This window comes from Aspergillus sydowii (genome assembly GCF_001890705.1).
Source record: "Aspergillus sydowii CBS 593.65 unplaced genomic scaffold ASPSYscaffold_3, whole genome shotgun sequence".
Taxonomy (NCBI): domain Eukaryota; kingdom Fungi; phylum Ascomycota; class Eurotiomycetes; order Eurotiales; family Aspergillaceae; genus Aspergillus; species Aspergillus sydowii.
The window spans coordinates 2,460,428-2,477,609 of record NW_024467861.1 but is presented as its reverse complement, the minus strand read 5'-3'; the positions used below and the strand labels follow the sequence as shown (position 1 = coordinate 2,477,609).

At 50.7% G+C, this 17,182-nt stretch overlaps 6 protein-coding genes across 6 annotated transcripts; 3 read left to right on the top strand and 3 right to left on the bottom strand.

The window, feature by feature from the left end:
- The first annotated feature begins 482 nt into the window (after positions 1 to 482).
- ASPSYDRAFT_809989 (putative MFS transporter) lies at positions 483 to 3,587 on the top strand. Its single transcript, XM_040851070.1, has 4 exons — positions 483 to 793; positions 868 to 1,188; positions 1,252 to 3,078; positions 3,142 to 3,587. Exons 2-4 carry the CDS (start codon positions 981 to 983, stop codon positions 3,327 to 3,329), a joined length of 2,223 nt encoding a protein of 740 aa, XP_040705048.1. The 5' UTR covers positions 483 to 793; positions 868 to 980; the 3' UTR covers positions 3,330 to 3,587.
- A 731-nt stretch (positions 3,588 to 4,318) lies between these two features.
- ASPSYDRAFT_147844 (putative sensor histidine kinase/response regulator) lies at positions 4,319 to 8,292 on the top strand (the record flags this gene model as incomplete). Its single annotated transcript, XM_040841757.1, has 5 exons — positions 4,319 to 4,647; positions 4,715 to 4,853; positions 4,918 to 6,212; positions 6,278 to 7,995; positions 8,048 to 8,292. The coding sequence occupies 5 exons, from the start codon at positions 4,319 to 4,321 to the stop codon at positions 8,290 to 8,292; spliced, it is 3,726 nt and encodes a 1,241-aa protein (XP_040705047.1).
- A 572-nt stretch (positions 8,293 to 8,864) lies between these two features.
- fluG (extracellular developmental signal biosynthesis protein FluG) lies at positions 8,865 to 11,592 on the bottom strand (the record flags this gene model as incomplete). Its single annotated transcript, XM_040841754.1, has 3 exons — positions 8,865 to 9,094; positions 9,165 to 10,407; positions 10,468 to 11,592. The coding sequence occupies 3 exons, from the start codon at positions 11,590 to 11,592 to the stop codon at positions 8,865 to 8,867; spliced, it is 2,598 nt and encodes an 865-aa protein (XP_040705046.1).
- A 558-nt stretch (positions 11,593 to 12,150) lies between these two features.
- ASPSYDRAFT_87793 (NAD-dependent succinate-semialdehyde dehydrogenase) lies at positions 12,151 to 13,768 on the bottom strand (the record flags this gene model as incomplete). Its single annotated transcript, XM_040851902.1, has 3 exons — positions 12,151 to 13,532; positions 13,586 to 13,673; positions 13,739 to 13,768. The coding sequence occupies 3 exons, from the start codon at positions 13,766 to 13,768 to the stop codon at positions 12,151 to 12,153; spliced, it is 1,500 nt and encodes a 499-aa protein (XP_040705045.1).
- Positions 13,769 to 13,917: 149 nt separating this feature from the next.
- On the bottom strand, positions 13,918 to 14,950 carry ASPSYDRAFT_807748 (Zn(II)2Cys6 transcription factor domain-containing protein). The gene is made up of 4 exons (XM_040851057.1): positions 14,756 to 14,950; positions 14,668 to 14,681; positions 14,562 to 14,621; positions 13,918 to 14,497 (listed from the first exon to the last, which is right to left on the bottom strand). Exons 1-4 carry the CDS (start codon positions 14,822 to 14,824, stop codon positions 14,068 to 14,070), a joined length of 573 nt encoding a protein of 190 aa, XP_040705044.1. The 5' UTR covers positions 14,825 to 14,950; the 3' UTR covers positions 13,918 to 14,067.
- Positions 14,951 to 15,092: 142 nt separating this feature from the next.
- Positions 15,093 to 17,160, top strand: ASPSYDRAFT_56592 (CeGAL family transcription factor; the record flags this gene model as incomplete). Its single annotated transcript, XM_040849241.1, has 2 exons — positions 15,093 to 16,582; positions 16,647 to 17,160. 2 exons carry the CDS (start codon positions 15,093 to 15,095, stop codon positions 17,158 to 17,160), a joined length of 2,004 nt encoding a protein of 667 aa, XP_040705043.1.
- Positions 17,161 to 17,182: the final 22 nt, after the last annotated feature.

The window sequence follows — 17,182 nt, the reverse complement described above, 5'->3', positions numbered from 1 at the left end:
TGGGGGAAAAACGAGTCAAGGACTCGAAGGCTTGAGAGCGACAAATGGAATGGGGCATGAAGGAATGTGAATGTGTTTTTCAATGATTATTGGCCATGGTCACTCTTGGTCTGAAAGTCGACACTGTCAGAGTCGAGCTCCAAGCGAGATATTATTGGCGGTGTTGCAAACAATGATCTGCAGGAATCAACGTGTCCCTTCAACATACTCCGTATGTATGGTTCTCAAGATTGACAAGGTTCAGTAACTTAATTGGCTCTAAGAGCCATGACCGGGATTCTGACTGCATGCCGCAAAAGGAAATGGATAGATGCCTGAGGCCAACAGGCTACCTAACATTGACAACGCCACCCGCATCCATTCCCATGTCATCTGTCATGTGCTTGTGAATTTGTCTTTCTTCCTCTGACAGCTCTTTATGAGGCAAAACTTCTCAGACGTCAGTGTGCAGATATAAACCTCGTGACCCTGTGTGGCTGTCACGTCTGCGAGTCGATCAGACCCAAGTGATTGGATTATCAGGGCGAGGCCCCAAGCCATTTCTCCACATTAACGCTCGACTGGCTTTGAGGTGAGCTTTAGCGTGGCTCGAGGGAGCTTCCCATGATTTGCGCCTTTATCACTACCGCATGGCATTTCTGAGCGTCTCGCTGCTGCCCCTCATTGTTATCGGAGTTTTCACCCTTGTGACTCAAATATGTACGCTGGTCGACAGCTGAGTTCTCTAGCTCCGGTCATTGCCAGCTCTGATCGGGTCCTAGGGGGCGGGCACTGTCCCACTCAATAATTAAATGTGAGTCTTTTTTCTACTTACTATCACGGTAGCCATGTCTGGGCTTCGCTAACAGAGCGCTCCATCAGATATAGAAAACACGTGTTTCATCGCTTAGATCCAGTGTTTCTTCTCCGATCCCCTTAATACCGCCCCTCCAGACCCCCAGCAAATTTTGTTTGCTGTGCGCTGATTTCCCTGAGTGACTATGGCGACAACTGAAGGATATACGGATGCTGGAACAGCGCAACAGCAAGGACAAGATGGCCCCCGACCACAACCAGACAGGGGTTGGTGGAAGAAAATATTTCGCCCCTCGTCATCTCCTGATGATGGCTCAAGCGCGGAGCACATGGATTACCGCTCTAGGGCGACATTGGGTATCCTTAGTGATCCGGAAACCGATGAAGTGCCTGGTAAGAATGCGGGTCTTGTGCTCTAGGTCAATCCGTCATCAAATGCTAAACGCTTATTATTAGGTACTGTTCTTTTATTGTCGTCGAACCGCAACGAGCCGCTAGGGCTGAGGCATCAGCCCCATCGTACTTCGGCCTCATCATTACCTATTCCGTATTCCTCATCTAGATCGTCTTCGCGTGCATCTGCTCCACCAACAAGGAAAAAGACCTCAAATGGGCAGATTGTTTTGGAACCACAACCGGACGACTCACGAAATGATCCTTTAAACTGGCCGGTCTGGCGACGCGATGCCGCATTGGTTTCACTGGGCTTTTACTGCTTGATGGGAGGTGGTATGACTCCAGTCCTTGCTGCAGGCTTCAATCAGGTCGCAGAAGACTACAACGTCGATACCCAGAAAGTAGCATACACTACAGGCTTGTATATGCTAGGACTAGGTATCGGGTCAGTGATCATGTCGCCGACTGCGATTTTGTGGGGAAAGCGTCCCGTTTATATACTAGGCGCATCGCTCTTCATAATCTCCGCCGTCTGGTGTGCGTTATCTCCAAATTACGCCAGCCTAGTTTTGGCTCGTATATTTCAGGGTATCGCGGTGAGCCCGGTCGAGTGTCTGCCCTCAGCCACCATTGCGGAAATCTACTTTCTGCACGAGCGGGCATATCGCGTGGGTATTTATACGCTTCTCCTTCTTGGTGGCAAGAACCTCGTTCCGCTGGTGAGCGCAGCCATTATTGGGAGTTTGAGCTGGCGTTGGGTATTTTGGATTGTGGCTATCATTGTCGGAGCCTGCTTGGTTACGATTTTTTTCTTTTTGCCGGAAACGTTCTGGGACCGTACCCCTCGACCACGTCGACATCGCAGGCGACCCGATTTGTATAGGAGTGTGTCAGACATGATGACACACGGACTTCATCGAGGTCGAGGTCGTCCCACTGAGAACCGGCAGCCAGATATGCCACACGCAGAAGAGGATCTAGACCCCGCTTCTCGAAAACGAGCCAAGAAGGGCCATGTTGGTTTTCTCGACAACGATGGCGAACTCGAAATTCAGGATCATGAGAAGGAGCACCCTTCCAGTGGACCGGAACCAGCCCCATCGACTCAACCCCCCGAAGAACATGCAGATCCGGATGTAGAACCTCCTGGCGGCAACGAGAAATCGGCTACTCCGCCCCTTGATGCGGCCCCTGCCAGACGCTCGTCCGATCTTGAAACTGGCCGATTCGCCTCGCAATCGCCCGCGCGAAGTGGGTCCCTAGATCCTGCTGCAGGACTAAGTTTACCCGTACAGTATACCGATCGACTTCGTGAGCGGACAGATATTCCGTACATACACTACTTACGAATCTGGAACGGGCGAATGTCGCACGACCGCTGGATACGGGTGGCTGTTCGACCATTTATCTTGTTCACGTATCCGGCAGTATTATGGTCGGCCGTAGTATATGCCTTGTCCGTCGGGTGGCTGATTGTGTTGTCAGAAGTCGTGTCACACATTTACCAAGATAAAGAGAGCTACAACTTTACCTCGCTTCAGACTGGCCTGGTCTATATATCTCCGTTCGTGGGCGGTTTACTGGGCACAGCAGTGGCAGGCAAGATTTCAGATATCATTGTCCGCTATATGACACGGCGCAATGGCGGAGTTTACGAGCCCGAGTTTCGCTTAGTGATGGCGATCCCGATTGCACTCTCGACAACAATAGGTCTGATGGGCTTTGGCTGGAGCGCTCAAGAAAAGGACGCTTGGATTGTCCCGACTATTTTCTTTGGGTTAGTTTCGTTTGGATGCTGTTTGGGGAGTACCACGGCCATTACTTTCTGTGTAGACAGCTACCGTCAGTATGCTGGAGAAGCTTTGGTGACGCTAAACTGGAGCAAGAGTACATCCCCTATTTCCCACCTAGTTAGTTATAGTATTTTCAGGATGGCTAACAGCGGCACAGATGTTTTCCACGGTCTAATCTTCTCCTTGTTTGTTGTCGACTGGATGGAGGTTGAGGGAGCACGGATGGTCTTCGTGGCTTTGGGAGTAATCCATTTTGGACTACTTCTTTTCTCCATTCCAATGTACATCTATGGCAAGCGTGCCCGGATGTGGACTGTCCGAAAACGGTTGATGGAGAAATACTAGTAACTGCATTGGGTTAGAGCGCAGTATTGTTGTTTTGGATTGCATGTTGTAGATTATAGATTCGCTGAAGATATCTACAAGATAGACGGCAATGAGAATACAGGCGGTCCTTAGGTTATTATACACGGCAGTCTACCGCACCGTGCATAGTGCCCAGGTAGTCCGGGGTAATACCGCAGTTCCACCTAGCTGGTTTGCCAGTTGCCACCCTGCGTGCCATTGGAGGGCAGACTCATGCATTATGATGTCGGCTTAAATCATCGGTTTTATGCTGCACAAATATTATGTTCCAGACCGTCCATTAAGGTTAGTTACATAAGCCCAAGTATGAGACCGGAGGGACAACCTCCAATAAAATTGGAAGGAGCGACCGGGTGGGGCTGGTCTAGGCCAGGGAAAACCGGAATTTGTTGTCGGACTGGTGCTCCAGCGTGTCCCGCACTGATTATTGTATTGGCAATTTGGCATCACTCCTCAATCAGATCAGGTTTGATGCCATCGGTGGTGCCGCAATAATGGCATCTCATTGTTCACTGTCCCCTTATGGAACAGATCGCCTGCCTCCCGATTCTGTCCCAAGACTGATGTGGGGAGATAATCAGCAGAACCAGCAGAGCTGTCCCCGACACCTCTTGCCACTGTTGAGTGTTGACGCTGCATTCCCAGCTTGGTTTCCAGGTTTTGGAAATGAAAGGCCGCGCATTCATACTCCATCCAACCTCTGCCGTCTGTTTCCAGCTGCGTGCATTAATCCTTCGTGGTTTGACCCAGCAGAGCACCCTGTTTCAAAAATTTCTATTTCTTCCATCCATCCCTGGAACAACTCCTTTCCTTGACCTTAGCTCTTCACCACGCCGTCTTTCAAACCACTGCCTTACCTACAGGGAAAGGTCTCGTCCTAGTTTCTAAGCATGAGGGCTGAATAGACTATATCTTTCCCGTCTTTGCTCAACAACCGCTCGCCCTACGCGGTCCAATATTCGACAACCATGGCGTCGTCGAGGTCGAGGGAGCAGGACCACGCGGATGGCCGTCGAGCACGCGAGCTTTACCGATATTTCCAGCCAGAGGGTAGTTTCCTCCCAGACAGGGTTCCGACTCCCTTTGAAAGCGACTCGGATTCCGTACAGCTACCCGTACCTCCCGCTGGAGACTCTACGCTTGTGGGCCATCCGTCACCAGCACTGTCCGCTCAACTCGGCACAACTACCACGGGCCTCCTTCCCGAATCTCTCATTCTCGGAGAGTATAATGAGACATTGGCCTCCTTCGCGCAGCTAGCGGCCCTACGCCTCAATGTGGAACGTGTTCTAATCAGGTACGTTTATCCCACCAGTCTGTTCCATCATATCTGTTGTGGTCTAACAGCTTGCTTGAGAATTTAGCGTCTCGGATCGATCATCTCAATACATTATAGCTCAGGGCTCCAAGTCTTTGCTCGGAAACAAGTCATGCGGGAAGAGTGAAGACGGGACGTTTGATGGCTGCCACAGGCTCGCGACAACTGCCTGGACTATGTGTAGGGTAAATCTCCCGAGTTTTATACCTTCTACAGTGCTGACGTGTTTTTGTATTGTTCCCCCTCCAGGATACCATAAATCTCCCGCCATCCAATAGAGAGTTAGGCGAGTTTCATTTTGTCGAGATCAACGACTTGAGCCAAGATAGTCGCTATAAAGACCTCTCCTTCGTGAAGGGAGACTCACATTTCCGATTCTATGCCGGAACCCCTCTGACAACCGATGCCAACAACATAAACATTGGTTGCTTCTTTCTGCTAGATACAAAACCTCACAATGGACTCACCGAAGAAGAAAAGCAAATACTGGCCTCACTATCAGTCTTGATTATGAACTTTTTGAAAGTCAGCCGACAGGCGTCCGAAGGCCGGCGCGCTGCTCGACTATCACGGGGCCTGAGTTGCTTTGTTGAGGGCAGTTCGAGTTTTGTGGACACTCACCACCCCTTGTACACAGGCAGTCTTCCCACATTATCCGGCACGCCAACTTCCTCTGCTCATAGAGGTAACCATTTATCAGTGCGGTCGTCGAGCAGTTTCGAATTACCTCCAAGGAGGTGCCACAGCAATGACGCCCAGTCCCTCAGTTCAGTTTCAGATTACAAGGCCGATATAGGCCACTGTAGTTCTCCAAGCCCTCTCCCTGAATGGTGGTCCGGAAGTCAGCGCAGAGAACTCCAAGGTTTAGATCAATCGCATGGCAACTCGTGGGCATTCCGAAGAGCAGCGAACCTGCTTCGCGAGAGCCTAGAACTGGACGGTGATGGTGGAGTTGTGTTTTTTGAGACCGGCAATGTCTTGGCGAGTGATATTGACTCGGGAAGCGACTATACTGCAGAGAACATGGACCCGGCCGCGGTCCTGGCTATGTCCACGAACGAGGAGCCATTCGCCCCGGCGCCCGGGTCAACAGTTGTCTCGCCCGCGGCAAATCTTGATACTGTATTTCTTCAGCAGCTTTTACGCCGGTACAGCAAAGGAAAACTCTGGTCGTTTCATAGAGACGGCAGTGTTTCAGGTTCTGATGACGAGAAGACTAGTCTCCCAAGAGGTCGCTCTCAAAATGCAAAGATACCTGAGTTCACGAAGGGCAGGCCCAAAAACTGGAGGAGCATCGAGAACTCGTTGCTTAATACCTATTTTCCCAATTCAACTCAGGTAGTTTTTGTCCCTCTTTGGAATGCCGCAAACTCCCAGTGGTTTGGAGGATGCTTCTGTTGGAATACAGTAGAGAGTCGAGTTTTCACACCCTCTGTCGAGCTAAGTTCAGTTATGGGCTTTGGTTCCTCTATCATGGTAGAGCATAGCCGCCTTCAATCACTCATTTCCGACCGCCAGAAAGGAGATTTTATTGGCAGCATTTCGTAAGTATCCGGCTGCGGTCCTTCACGTTAAACAATGGTATTAACGGAATATTCCGCTCCAACAGGCACGAACTCCGTAGCCCATTGCATGGTATATTGGCAGCGGCGGAGTTCCTGAGCGGTACAAACCTGGATGAGTTTCAAGGCTCCCTTTTGGAGACTATCAATGCGTGCAGCCGGACGTTGTTGGACACCATGAATCAGGTGCTTGATTTCAGCAAGATCGTTTCACTTGAAAGGAAATCGCGACAACTGAGGCAGAACAGCAAACAATCACCTTCGGGAGCTACCGACAATGTTTCGGCCGGTCTGGACACTTATGTGCCGACTGATATTGCGCTCCTAGCTGAGGAAGTGGTGGATGGCGTATGCCTTGGGCACGCGTTCAGCCAGAAGTCCACATCCAATCCAACTAGCCCCACCACAAAGATGCCAAATGTTGGTCGGGTTAATCATCCCGGCTCTGAAATGGACGTGGAGGTGGTTGTCGACATTGTGCAAAATAACTGGACTTATCATGCCCAGCCGGGAGCGCTTCGGCGAATCATCATGAACGTCTTTGGTAACGCTTTGAAGTACACCGACGCCGGTCGCGTTTGCCTAAGTCTCGAAGCCACCGAATTTCCTGATGGGCGCCAGAAGCAACCTGTCGAAGATCTGATAACGTTGACCGTGTCTGATACCGGGAAGGGCATTTCTGAAGAATTTCTGCGTGCTCGACTATACACTCCGTTCTCTCAGGAAGACACCCTTGCCGTGGGAACGGGGCTTGGGTTGTCAATCGTCCGGAGTCTGGTCAGAGCTATGAATGGTAAGATCGATATCCGCAGTCGGCCGGAGGAAGGAACGATCGTGAAAGTCATCTTGCCTCTAGTACGCCCGGCGGATGATGTAGAGGTCATTGCACCCACCACGACTAACTTGCCAATCATTCAGCAATCGCCAGAGGAAAAAGCCATGAACGACAGTGACCTCCTTCACTATAGCTATGCCAAGAAGCGAGCCGCAATTCTTGGACTGGAACCTGCCGATGCGGCCACACATCCAATGTGGGCGATTATATCGCGTTATCTAGCCGACTGGTACGGCCTTGAGCTGGTCTCGTGGTCATCTCAGTCAGCTGTTGACGTCGTCTTAGCAGACGAGCACGTGCTAGCTGATAATTCGCTTCCTGTATTCACCACCAAACCTCCCCCTCTTATCATCATTTGCAGCAGGTCTCTCGATTACAAGACTGCGCGGTCACGGTGGTCCACACTATCTGAAGTAGTGAGCATTATTACCCGGCCATGTGGTCCGCACAAACTGGCCCGTACAATTCAGAAATGCCTTGATTCCCAGAAGGGCGCCGCGTCGAGCCAATCTAATATTGAGTCAACGGAGTTGCCCCTTCGAAGGAAGACGACGCGTGCTTCTGATGAAAGCAAAATACCAGAAGAAGACCCGGAGACGCCTCAGGACGTGGGCGACATTCCCGACCTGACTGATGCAACGAGCTCAACTGCGCCAGGCTCGACGAAGTCCTCGCCTTCGCAGGCAAGCTCCGAGCTAGCCGATCCTATAACGACATTAAATCCACCTTCCCCACAGAAGGTGGAACCCTTAACGAAACATGACCGCACTCCAAGAGTTCTAGTGGTAGATGACAACTCCATCAACCTCAGCCTGATGCTCACTTTCATGAAGAAGCGGCAGCTAGCCGTTCTTGACTCTGCCGAAAATGGGGAACTTGCGGTCAATGCAGTTGAACGAATGCGACAAGGGTACGACGTGATCTTCATGGGTGAGATTCCCTCCTCCTCACTTATGGCAGTCATCTTACAGCTAGGAAACAGATATTTCTATGCCGGTTATGGACGGCTTTGAAGCTACTCGCGCCATCCGCGCCATTGAAAAGGAACGCGGCTCGGAATGTTCTACCCCAGCGATCATCATCGCGCTCACAGGACTGAGCAGTTCGCGTGATGAATCGGAAGCGCTTGCTTCTGGGATCGACCTCTTCCTCACGAAGCCTGTCTCATTTAAGGAAGTCTCCAGATTACTTGATGAATGGAGAATGAAGGTGCCAACGTCTAATTGACACCAACTCCTTCCGGGATATATCATACTTGGTTCTATCTCGCGATGTGTTAGCGCCATTAAGAAAATATCTATGGAATGGATGTGGTTTCGGGTTCAGTGCCTTTGTATTTCTTGTTATCTCACCTTTCTCCTTTTTTCCGTCCTCTTTCTCGACCTTTTGTTACAGGTTGATTGAGTTTGGTTACCTTGCGGATACTCCTGCTACGGCAATGTTTGTTGTTTTCGAGCTATCGCTGGTCTGGGACCACCTTTCTTGTTTGTTTTAACTTGATTCGGCGGGCTTTCTCCGTAAATGGATATGAAAATCTTGGGCGATACCCCTGTTTGAATAGATATGGCATGATGTTATCTTATTTTTCGGTAATGAATGATTATATACACACACCTTCGTTACATGCCTCAGATCAGCTTACTATAGCGGAAATAAAAACATATAGTGGTTGATTTTATTTCACGGTATTCAGGATCTACTTTACCTAGGTAACTTCCTAAGGTGCCTCACTAAGCAGTCATAAAGTAGGATTTCCCTCCTGTAGAGATAGGTCATGTGATGCAACCCTTGGATAAATGTTAGTACCTCTCTACAAGCCACTTCCTGCGCGCCTTCTCATCCATTGCATTAAGTTTCTTGCTCTCCGCGCGTTTCACCATAATGTAGTTATTCACTAGGTTGGGACCTAGAAGACTTTGGAGAGTCTTGTTAGATTCTAACGCCTCGAGACTCTTAGCAAGAGTATTAGGCAGTTTCGTAGTGATGCCAAGGTCTTTACGTTCAGTTTCACAAAGTGTCGCTGCGTCGTCTATAGATTCAATGTTAGCCGCACAACCCTACCCAGTCTAATAAGTGGTTCGGGGAAGGGGGAGACGAACATGCACAGTCCTTAACAGTAAGCGGCATATCCTCTTTTACCCCGGCATACCCCGCAGCCAGGAACGCAGACATAGCTAGATACATATTTGCCAGGCCGTCCAGTGATTTGACTTCCCAGTGGCCGGGGGAGATCTTTCGAATGGGCGCTTCGCGGTTCTGGGTGCCCCAGGTGACCCATTCACTTCCAGCCCAGAGGCCCGCTTTGACGCGGTCGTAGCTTGCGTCACCGGAAAGCGTGAGGGCTACTACTGCTGGATAGTGGTGGAGGATACCGGCGAGGAAGGAAGCCTCTTTTGTTGGTGGAGAGATAGAGACGTGCGCATGAGAGGCTGTACCTGCGGCAGAGGGGTAGGGGCGTGGGTGGAGGGTCGCGCGGAGGCCGTGCTTCTCAGCGACGTAGGTTATTACTTGGCGGGCTTTGATGAGGGTATCCACAGCGCCGACGGGGCAGTCGGGTGGGAGGATGAATTCGAACTGGCCTGGGGCGGACTCAGAATGGAACTGTTCTAGGTATATGCCGATGGAGGCAAGTGTTTCGGTGATATCTTCGAGCAAAGGTAGCAAGCGGCGTGTCTCACGGGTCATCTGTGACCAGGAGTGATTCGTTATGCTAGGAACAAAGTCTTCTTCTCCGGTGGACGGGTCTGTGGCCGATTTCAGGAAAACGACTTCAATCTCGAAGCCGCAAGTGGCTTGGATGTCAAACTCATCCTTGAGTTTGCTCGTTATATTGAGCAGTGTCGTACGTGGGCAACCCTCGATTGGTTCACCCTCGTTTGTCTTCCACCACGTCATTACGGTGGCGCTCTTGGAATCAAGTCCTGTGTTTGGGCTGAGTGTGGAGAGGTCCGGTTCCATGTAAAATTGACCTGTGGTCGAGCCTCCTGCAATTCCATCGTCCTGCAACATCCAAAAGACAGCCAGGCAGATGCCGATCCGGCGCTGCTTGCGTGCGATTTTCGCGAACTCCCAAATCGGAAACATGCGCTGTCTGATGGTCGAAGTATAGTCGATAAATTGCATCCAGACATACTTTACGTCCGGGTGAATCCGAATGAAAGTATCAAGCGAATCCGTTCGCAATGTACGGGAGACAGAGCCTACGGATACTGGCGTAGTGCTAAACTGTGGCTGTTCGTTTAGGCAATATAATCGGTTCGAGTTGTAGAAAAGAATGTCAACAGCGGCCTGTATGGCTTGTTCGTTGGTATAATCCCCATTTTGGACGTAATCCACAAAAACCTGTTCCAAGTCAGTTCACATACTTAGGTGAGAGGGGGCTGCATGCAGGAGTATCTGCACCTTTTCTAGAATATCTCTAAACTGTTTGTTAGCCAGCCAGAAAGTTTCTGGGAAGAAATGACCGTCGGTACTCCACAGCAGCCGAGTGGTTGGAACAAGCTCCAGGCTCTCCCGTACAATAGATTCCTGTGCATCCCGGCTGACCATGGGGAAAACTTCGCCGAGGTCCAAATAGACATTGGGATAGACACATGCTAGGTAACCGGCTTCCCGAGTATAGGGATATGACGAATGAAGCAAAACAAAGTCAACTTCCGGGTACTGCGCAATCACAGACTGCAGATGCGCTGGATTGGACAGTATAAGGTCGATGTCGTTATCGCCTAGGCCGGTATGCAATTGGAGAGGTTTGTTTGGTTGGGTAGCCTTAGCAGCTTTGAGTAAATTAAGGGTTTGGCGAACAAGCCAGTCGTTCATCAGCTTGTCCTCTACCCGGGGTGTGGATACGGTCGCTTGCGAGACTGTACGCGCGAAGGACTGGAGCAAAGGCTTTGTATCACGGTCCTCGGTTGGCTGGACATTTAACCCTGTACGGTAACATATGACCGATTTGAACCCCACCACGGCGGGGTCACGAATGGCGTCGGAGATCCGAAGATTGAATTCGCGGGAGAAGCTCTCCCAGAGAGTTTGGAAGGATGCGGGATCGCTAGATTCTGGGGGAATCGATCCGCCGCTGACAATCTTCGACAAGACCTGCGCAGCTACGGCCTCAATACGAACGATGCGCTTGGTGGGCGATGCGGTGAAGCGGTCATGCGAGTCGTATGGCTCAATATCTTGATCGGTCAAAAGATCGTCAAGGAGAAGTGCATGCGTCCCTTCTAGACATTTGCGAATCAGACCGTCGTAGTCACTCTGGACTAATTGGTCTCGGGCCGCCTTGAGTTGTTCCCAGTCGGATGGTGGGCATTGGTATAGAGTAGCGAGCTGGGCAGCAGCACGATGGAAAGACAGGGTGGAAGGGGCGTTGGTTAGGGCGACTCCCTGAGCTTCCGATATGATCTGTTCAAACGGATACTTGGCATAATTACAGGCAGCAGATTTGTAGAGGAGGTTGTGGGCATGGTTATCGATGAGAGGGTGTGTTTGGATTACTTGATGCAGAGAAGGCCGAGAGGCCATGGTGTTAAGCAGGCAAACTCAAAGGAGCAACACGGTTAGAGCAATGGATGAAACTGAAAGCAAGGACAATGCTCAAAGGAGCGGAAGGGGCCGGTTTTAAACAGAATGGAATGAAAGAATGCCTATAAATTGGGTGATGAGGAAAAGACGAGGAAAGAATAATAGACGAGGTGAGGTTGCGTGGCTTACCCGATCAAGCAGCCCAAGGTAGCCAACTAAACGAATGACGATCAGGAAAGAACTCAAATATGAGACAGCTGATTCTTCGCATTGAAAATGTACGGACACATCCGAGGTGTTGGTTGTCTTCAGCTTCGCGGTTTTCACCTATGCGAACCAACAACTGCCAGAACAGGAATCTTCTACGAGCGCGGCCCACGGCGTCGGCCACGGAGGCAGATCTTAGCGTCATGCGCACCCATCGAATAACAAATCGCGATGCTCCGCCGTATACTCTGTCGCTACCAAAAGGCGAATCAAACTGTGCCAGTGTTAAGGAAACGAAAACAATACAGATACATGTCAATCTGGTCCAAGCGCCCAAGCTTCTCCATCTCGCTAATACTGTCCCTCAATCGTCAATGTTCCCGTCTTCGTCACTAGATACTCGTTCACGGCCACTTCCTTTCCGCTCTCCTTGCCATACCCCGATTCCTTGATGCCTCCGAAAGGTGATTCGGCTGCAGAGGAGTTGCCTGTGTTCATGCCAATCATACCCGCTTCCAGATTCTCCAGCAAGCGCCACATGCGGTCAATGTTCTTCGTGAATGCGTAGCTAGCGAGCCCCATGCTGGTGTCGTTCGCTAGCTTCACTCCTTCCTCCTCCGTCTCGAATCGGTACAAGGCAGCGACAGGTGCAAAAGTTTCCTCGCGAGACACTAGCATCTCCCTGGTCATATTCTTCAAAATTGTTGGTTCAAAGAAGTACCCCTTCGTTCCCTGGACACGGTTTCCGCCAAGAATGACTTCTGCACCTCGCTGCCGTGCATCCTCAACCTGGCTAATGGCCTTGTCGATACTACGAGGGGTCGTGAGAGGGCCCATTGTCGTGCCTTCACTGGCGCCATGGCCAATCACTAGCTTAGATGTCTTTTCCTTTAGCAATTGCGCAAACTTGTCGTAGACACCTGCCTGCACATATACCCGATTTGCTGTGATACAGGCCTGTCCGGCATGGCGCCATTTAAGAGCCATCAACTGGTCCAACGCTTGGTCGAGATTCGCGTCATCAAAGACAATGAACGGGCAGTTTCCACCCAACTCAAGGGTAACCTTCTTCAAGCCATGTGCACAATGCGAAGCAATCAGCTTGCCAATTCGCGTCGACCCGGTAAAAGTAACCTTTTTTACAAGCGGATGCTTGCACAGACTCTCGCTGAGCGGTGGTGTGTTTTCCAGATCTGTGGTAAGCACATTAAATACCCCAGCAGGGAACCCTGCCTTCTGGGCCAAATGCGCCAATACCAAAGCTGTCAACGGCGTCTCAGGACTGGGCTTGACAATCATTGTACATCCAGCAGCAAGAGCTGCACCTGCCTTTCGCAGAACCATAGCAATGGGGAAGTTCCACGGAACAAGAGCAGCCGCAACGCCAATAGGTTGCTTGACGGTGAAGACTCGCCGGTTGGGAGCAGCAGGAACAGCTATGGATCCATGAATGCGCTCTGCCTCCCCGGCGAACCACCAGGTAAAGCCGGTGGCGTAGTCAATCTCACCATTGGACTCGGCGATCGGCTTGCCGGTCTCATGTGTGAGAATTTTGGCTAGATCGGCCTTCGCTTCGCGGATGAGGGTGTCCCATTTCAGGAGCCATTGTGCACGCTGACGAGGGTTAACCTTCTTGAACTGCTCAAACGACTCGTGCGCGACCTGAACGGCGGGGTCGACGTCTTCAGCTGAGTTCGCCGGGCAGCTCGCCCAGGGGATATCGGTACCGGGGTCTAATAACCACTGGTCAGTACGCGAGAATTGAGGGAGGCCATTCTGCACTTACCGACAACTTCAAATCGTTTGCCACTCTTTGCTGTGACCCAGGCGTTTCCAACGTAGGAATCAAAGTGGAGCAGGTCCGGGTTGTCCAGCTAGAAGCAAGCAATAAGTAGTTGTACCTAGTGTGATGTATAGCTTTGCTGGGGGTATGACGTACCTCGAACGGGAGCTTGTATTGTTGAGCCATCTTTTCTGTTCAATTTCGCTTGAGAGAAACTCAGGGAGCTGTGATGGATGAAGAGTGAAGAAGAAGAAAGATGGTAAAAGGAAAACAGAAAGGAATCGACCCCGCATGGGCCGGGTCCGCAACCCCTCTCTCTTATCGGCATCTCGGTCCTGCCCAAGACGGCGTTTTCGACTCTTGAAGGTCCCCAATACTATCCCAATAAGCCCCAAATTACCCCCCAATCCTAATTTTATGGATACTTCAAAACTAACCAAAGGGAGTAATGCAACTGAGTTGTAATGTTTATAAATTATATAGTTCTAGAAATACACTGCTGATTCTCGCTCTGCTAGTCGCTCCGCCAGGCCCTCCCTCGGATAACCTGCAGACGGGCGCTCCTGAACGTGGTTATAGCTGAGGCTATTCAAACTCGTTGCTACAGTGGCTTCCTTATCCCTGGCTGTCGTTGCAGTCGTTCCCGGACTCCATTCTGACGGTGCCTCGCTTTCAGTAGGCCCATACACGCGCGCCTTTTCCACCCACCAGTTTTCGAGATCCTCTCGAGTGTGCAGTGGATACCTTAACCATTCGTTCGTGGCAACAGTTCGCGATGGATTTGGTTGTGGACCATCGAGAATGCTGAACGACCGGGAAGAGATGGTCCGCAGGTAAGCATATGAGCTGTAAAGAGCTCGTTCTGTAGCTGCAAGTCGATTTTCAAGGTGGGTTATATAGCCTTGGGGAAGCCCGCTATGCTTTATTAGCGAATGAGATTACTTGATAGTGGTGTTCCTTGGTGGTCCGAGATGCCTACCGTTTCCCACTTTCGGGGTAATTGCATCGCGCTGGATCGGAGCATTGCGAGCAAACTGGTCTTTAAAAGTTAGTACATATTAGATGGACGGCATGGGTTTAATTACAATATTCGATCACACTACGAGTATCAGTACACCAAACGACCTCATAGTTGGGATAATTGGAGAGCAAGGGATGTAGGAAGAAACCAACCTTGCATTTCTTCTGGCGACAAGGCTCACATGCTATTGGATTTTGGGCGGGGTTTTGCTTGTCAGCCATTCGACGATATATATGAGCGACCAGAAAAGAAAACGAAATATTGGAAGACAAGGAAACTGGGGAAGACAAGCCTAAAGATCGTGCGTCTTTTGAGTCTGGATTTTGCGGGGAAATAAATCGTTGGAAGCAGCGCAGTCAAGCGGCCGGTTGGGAAAATCTTCAAGCGCCGACCTCAGTCTGCAACGCACCTCGACTCGCTTTCTCCTCTCCGTCCCTCATCGGATTCTGCTCTATGTATCTTCGCGTGTTGCCGTCGCTGTAATCTCTCATGGAATCTGGCAATTCTAACCATGGTTCCCCTTCCAAACGCCAGAAGCTCACCCCCAAGGCTCACGAGCTGGGGGTGATGCGCAAGTCCACCGACAATGGCTCTGCATCTTTCTTGGGCTCCTCCAGTGGAATCCATTTTATTCGAGTCGTATACAATGCGTTTGCGCGACGATCGGCCCATTTAAATCAGCCCCAGCAGGCGTCCAAAGACACGCAAGTTCCTGGAGAAGACGACCAGTTGCACCACCAGCACCATCAGTATCGGCCGGATCTGTGGCAGCCACATGAGCTGAATCTACACGCAACCTCGACTCTATCATCATTTGAGGCCCTGGTTCAATGGACGCGTGCCTACTTTGAAAATTGGCATCCAATGTTCCCGTTTCTCTCTGGGCCAGCGTTCCTTATTATTCTAGAGCACCTCAGTCGTGATGGGTTTTGGAAACTCTCCGTTGCAGACGGGATCCTTGTCCGATCCATTGTCTCTATTTCTTTAATGGACCGCCGACAAACCAATTCTCTAGACACGCAGGGCCCTGTCCCAGCAGCCTTTGTCTTCCGCTCCGTCCACCAAGCCATGGAAAGTCTGTACACCCTATTTTGCGAACCACCAACCATCCCTATCCTCCAGGCAGCCTTTGGCGTCCAGCTGTTTCTTACCTCTCTTCTACGGCTCAACGCAGCTTCACGGGTCGGTGGAGTTATTATTCGGACAGCCTTCCATTTAGGCTTGCATCGATGTCCCGTGCGATTTTCATTTAGTCGTCCAGAAATAGCCACTCGCCGCCGGTTATTTTGGTCTATTTACTGTCTTGAGAGATACCTTTCTCAAGCACTGGGTATTCCTCTCGGTATCCAGGATGACGATATCGATGTGTGCTATCCGAACGCTGAAATTCATGGCTCGGTTGATGAAGGTACCTTTACCCCCTTACTCACAGCCCATTCCATAATAAGGCTAATTCTCACCGTTCGCTCCTTAGATCACAGACTCCGCCTTCTCAGCCACCTCGCTAAATTTGCGCGAGTTCGCGGACGCATCATTGAGCTACGCAATAAATCCATCATTCATAGAGAGGATTCCATTGACTCTACCCAAGCTCTTCATGGCGAACTCACCCACTGGTGGAACGAGGTTTACGACGATGTCCATCCACTCGAGTTCGACGATGGGGACCCTAATCCATCAACTTCCATTGCACCATTTCATCGTGTTCTACTAACTGTTCTCCGCCACGAAGCCATTATTTCAATGAACCGCCCGCTGCTGGCAGCTGAGGCATCCTCTCCAGAGTATCGTACGGCCCTACAAATCTGTATCGAGTCTTCACGGTCCCTTCTCACTACGTTACGGCAATACCAATCCACGGCCTCTGTGCCCTCTGTTCCTCTAGTATGGCCATCATTCACCTGGGCCGTATGGATGAGCTGCCTAATCTTAATCTACGCCGCATGGGAAGGCGAGTTTCCCACATCCTCAGCATCTAGGTACCTACCTCCAAGTATTGTTTTCAGAAAGAACTGGATACGCTAACGAATGGGGAGTAAAAAGATATGCCAAAAGTGGTCTCTCTGTTCTCACAAGCCTTTCCCGTCGCGGAAACACCTGGCCTCAAACCTGCATTGAAGCAATTCGTGATCTGGACTCCGCTCTCACGACCCCAGAGCAGCAGCCCCCTATACATCCAACCATCGCCGACATTGATAAAAACGAGAATGAAAGAGATCCCAACGCTTCTACAGACACCCTAGACTCTGGAGTCCCGCTTGACCACCATATGCAACAACCACATCCCTCGGCGCCTGGAGAAGGACTTCTCCCAACCACAGCAGGCAATCAATGGAGCAATTCATCCATGATATTTGGAAACCAGGCGATGAATAACCTCGGCTCAGCTTCGGGGCTTGGGCTTGGGCTTGGTCTACCGGACTTCTCCCTTGGTCCTGGCAGTGGCGAAGACGGCTTTGGTATAGGCGATTTGTGGAGTTTAGCAGATGGGCCGTGGTTGATCCATGAGAGCTACGACCTCGCGGAGAATGTACAAAATACTGATTTCATATTGTAAATTGAAGAATTCGGCTGAGGGG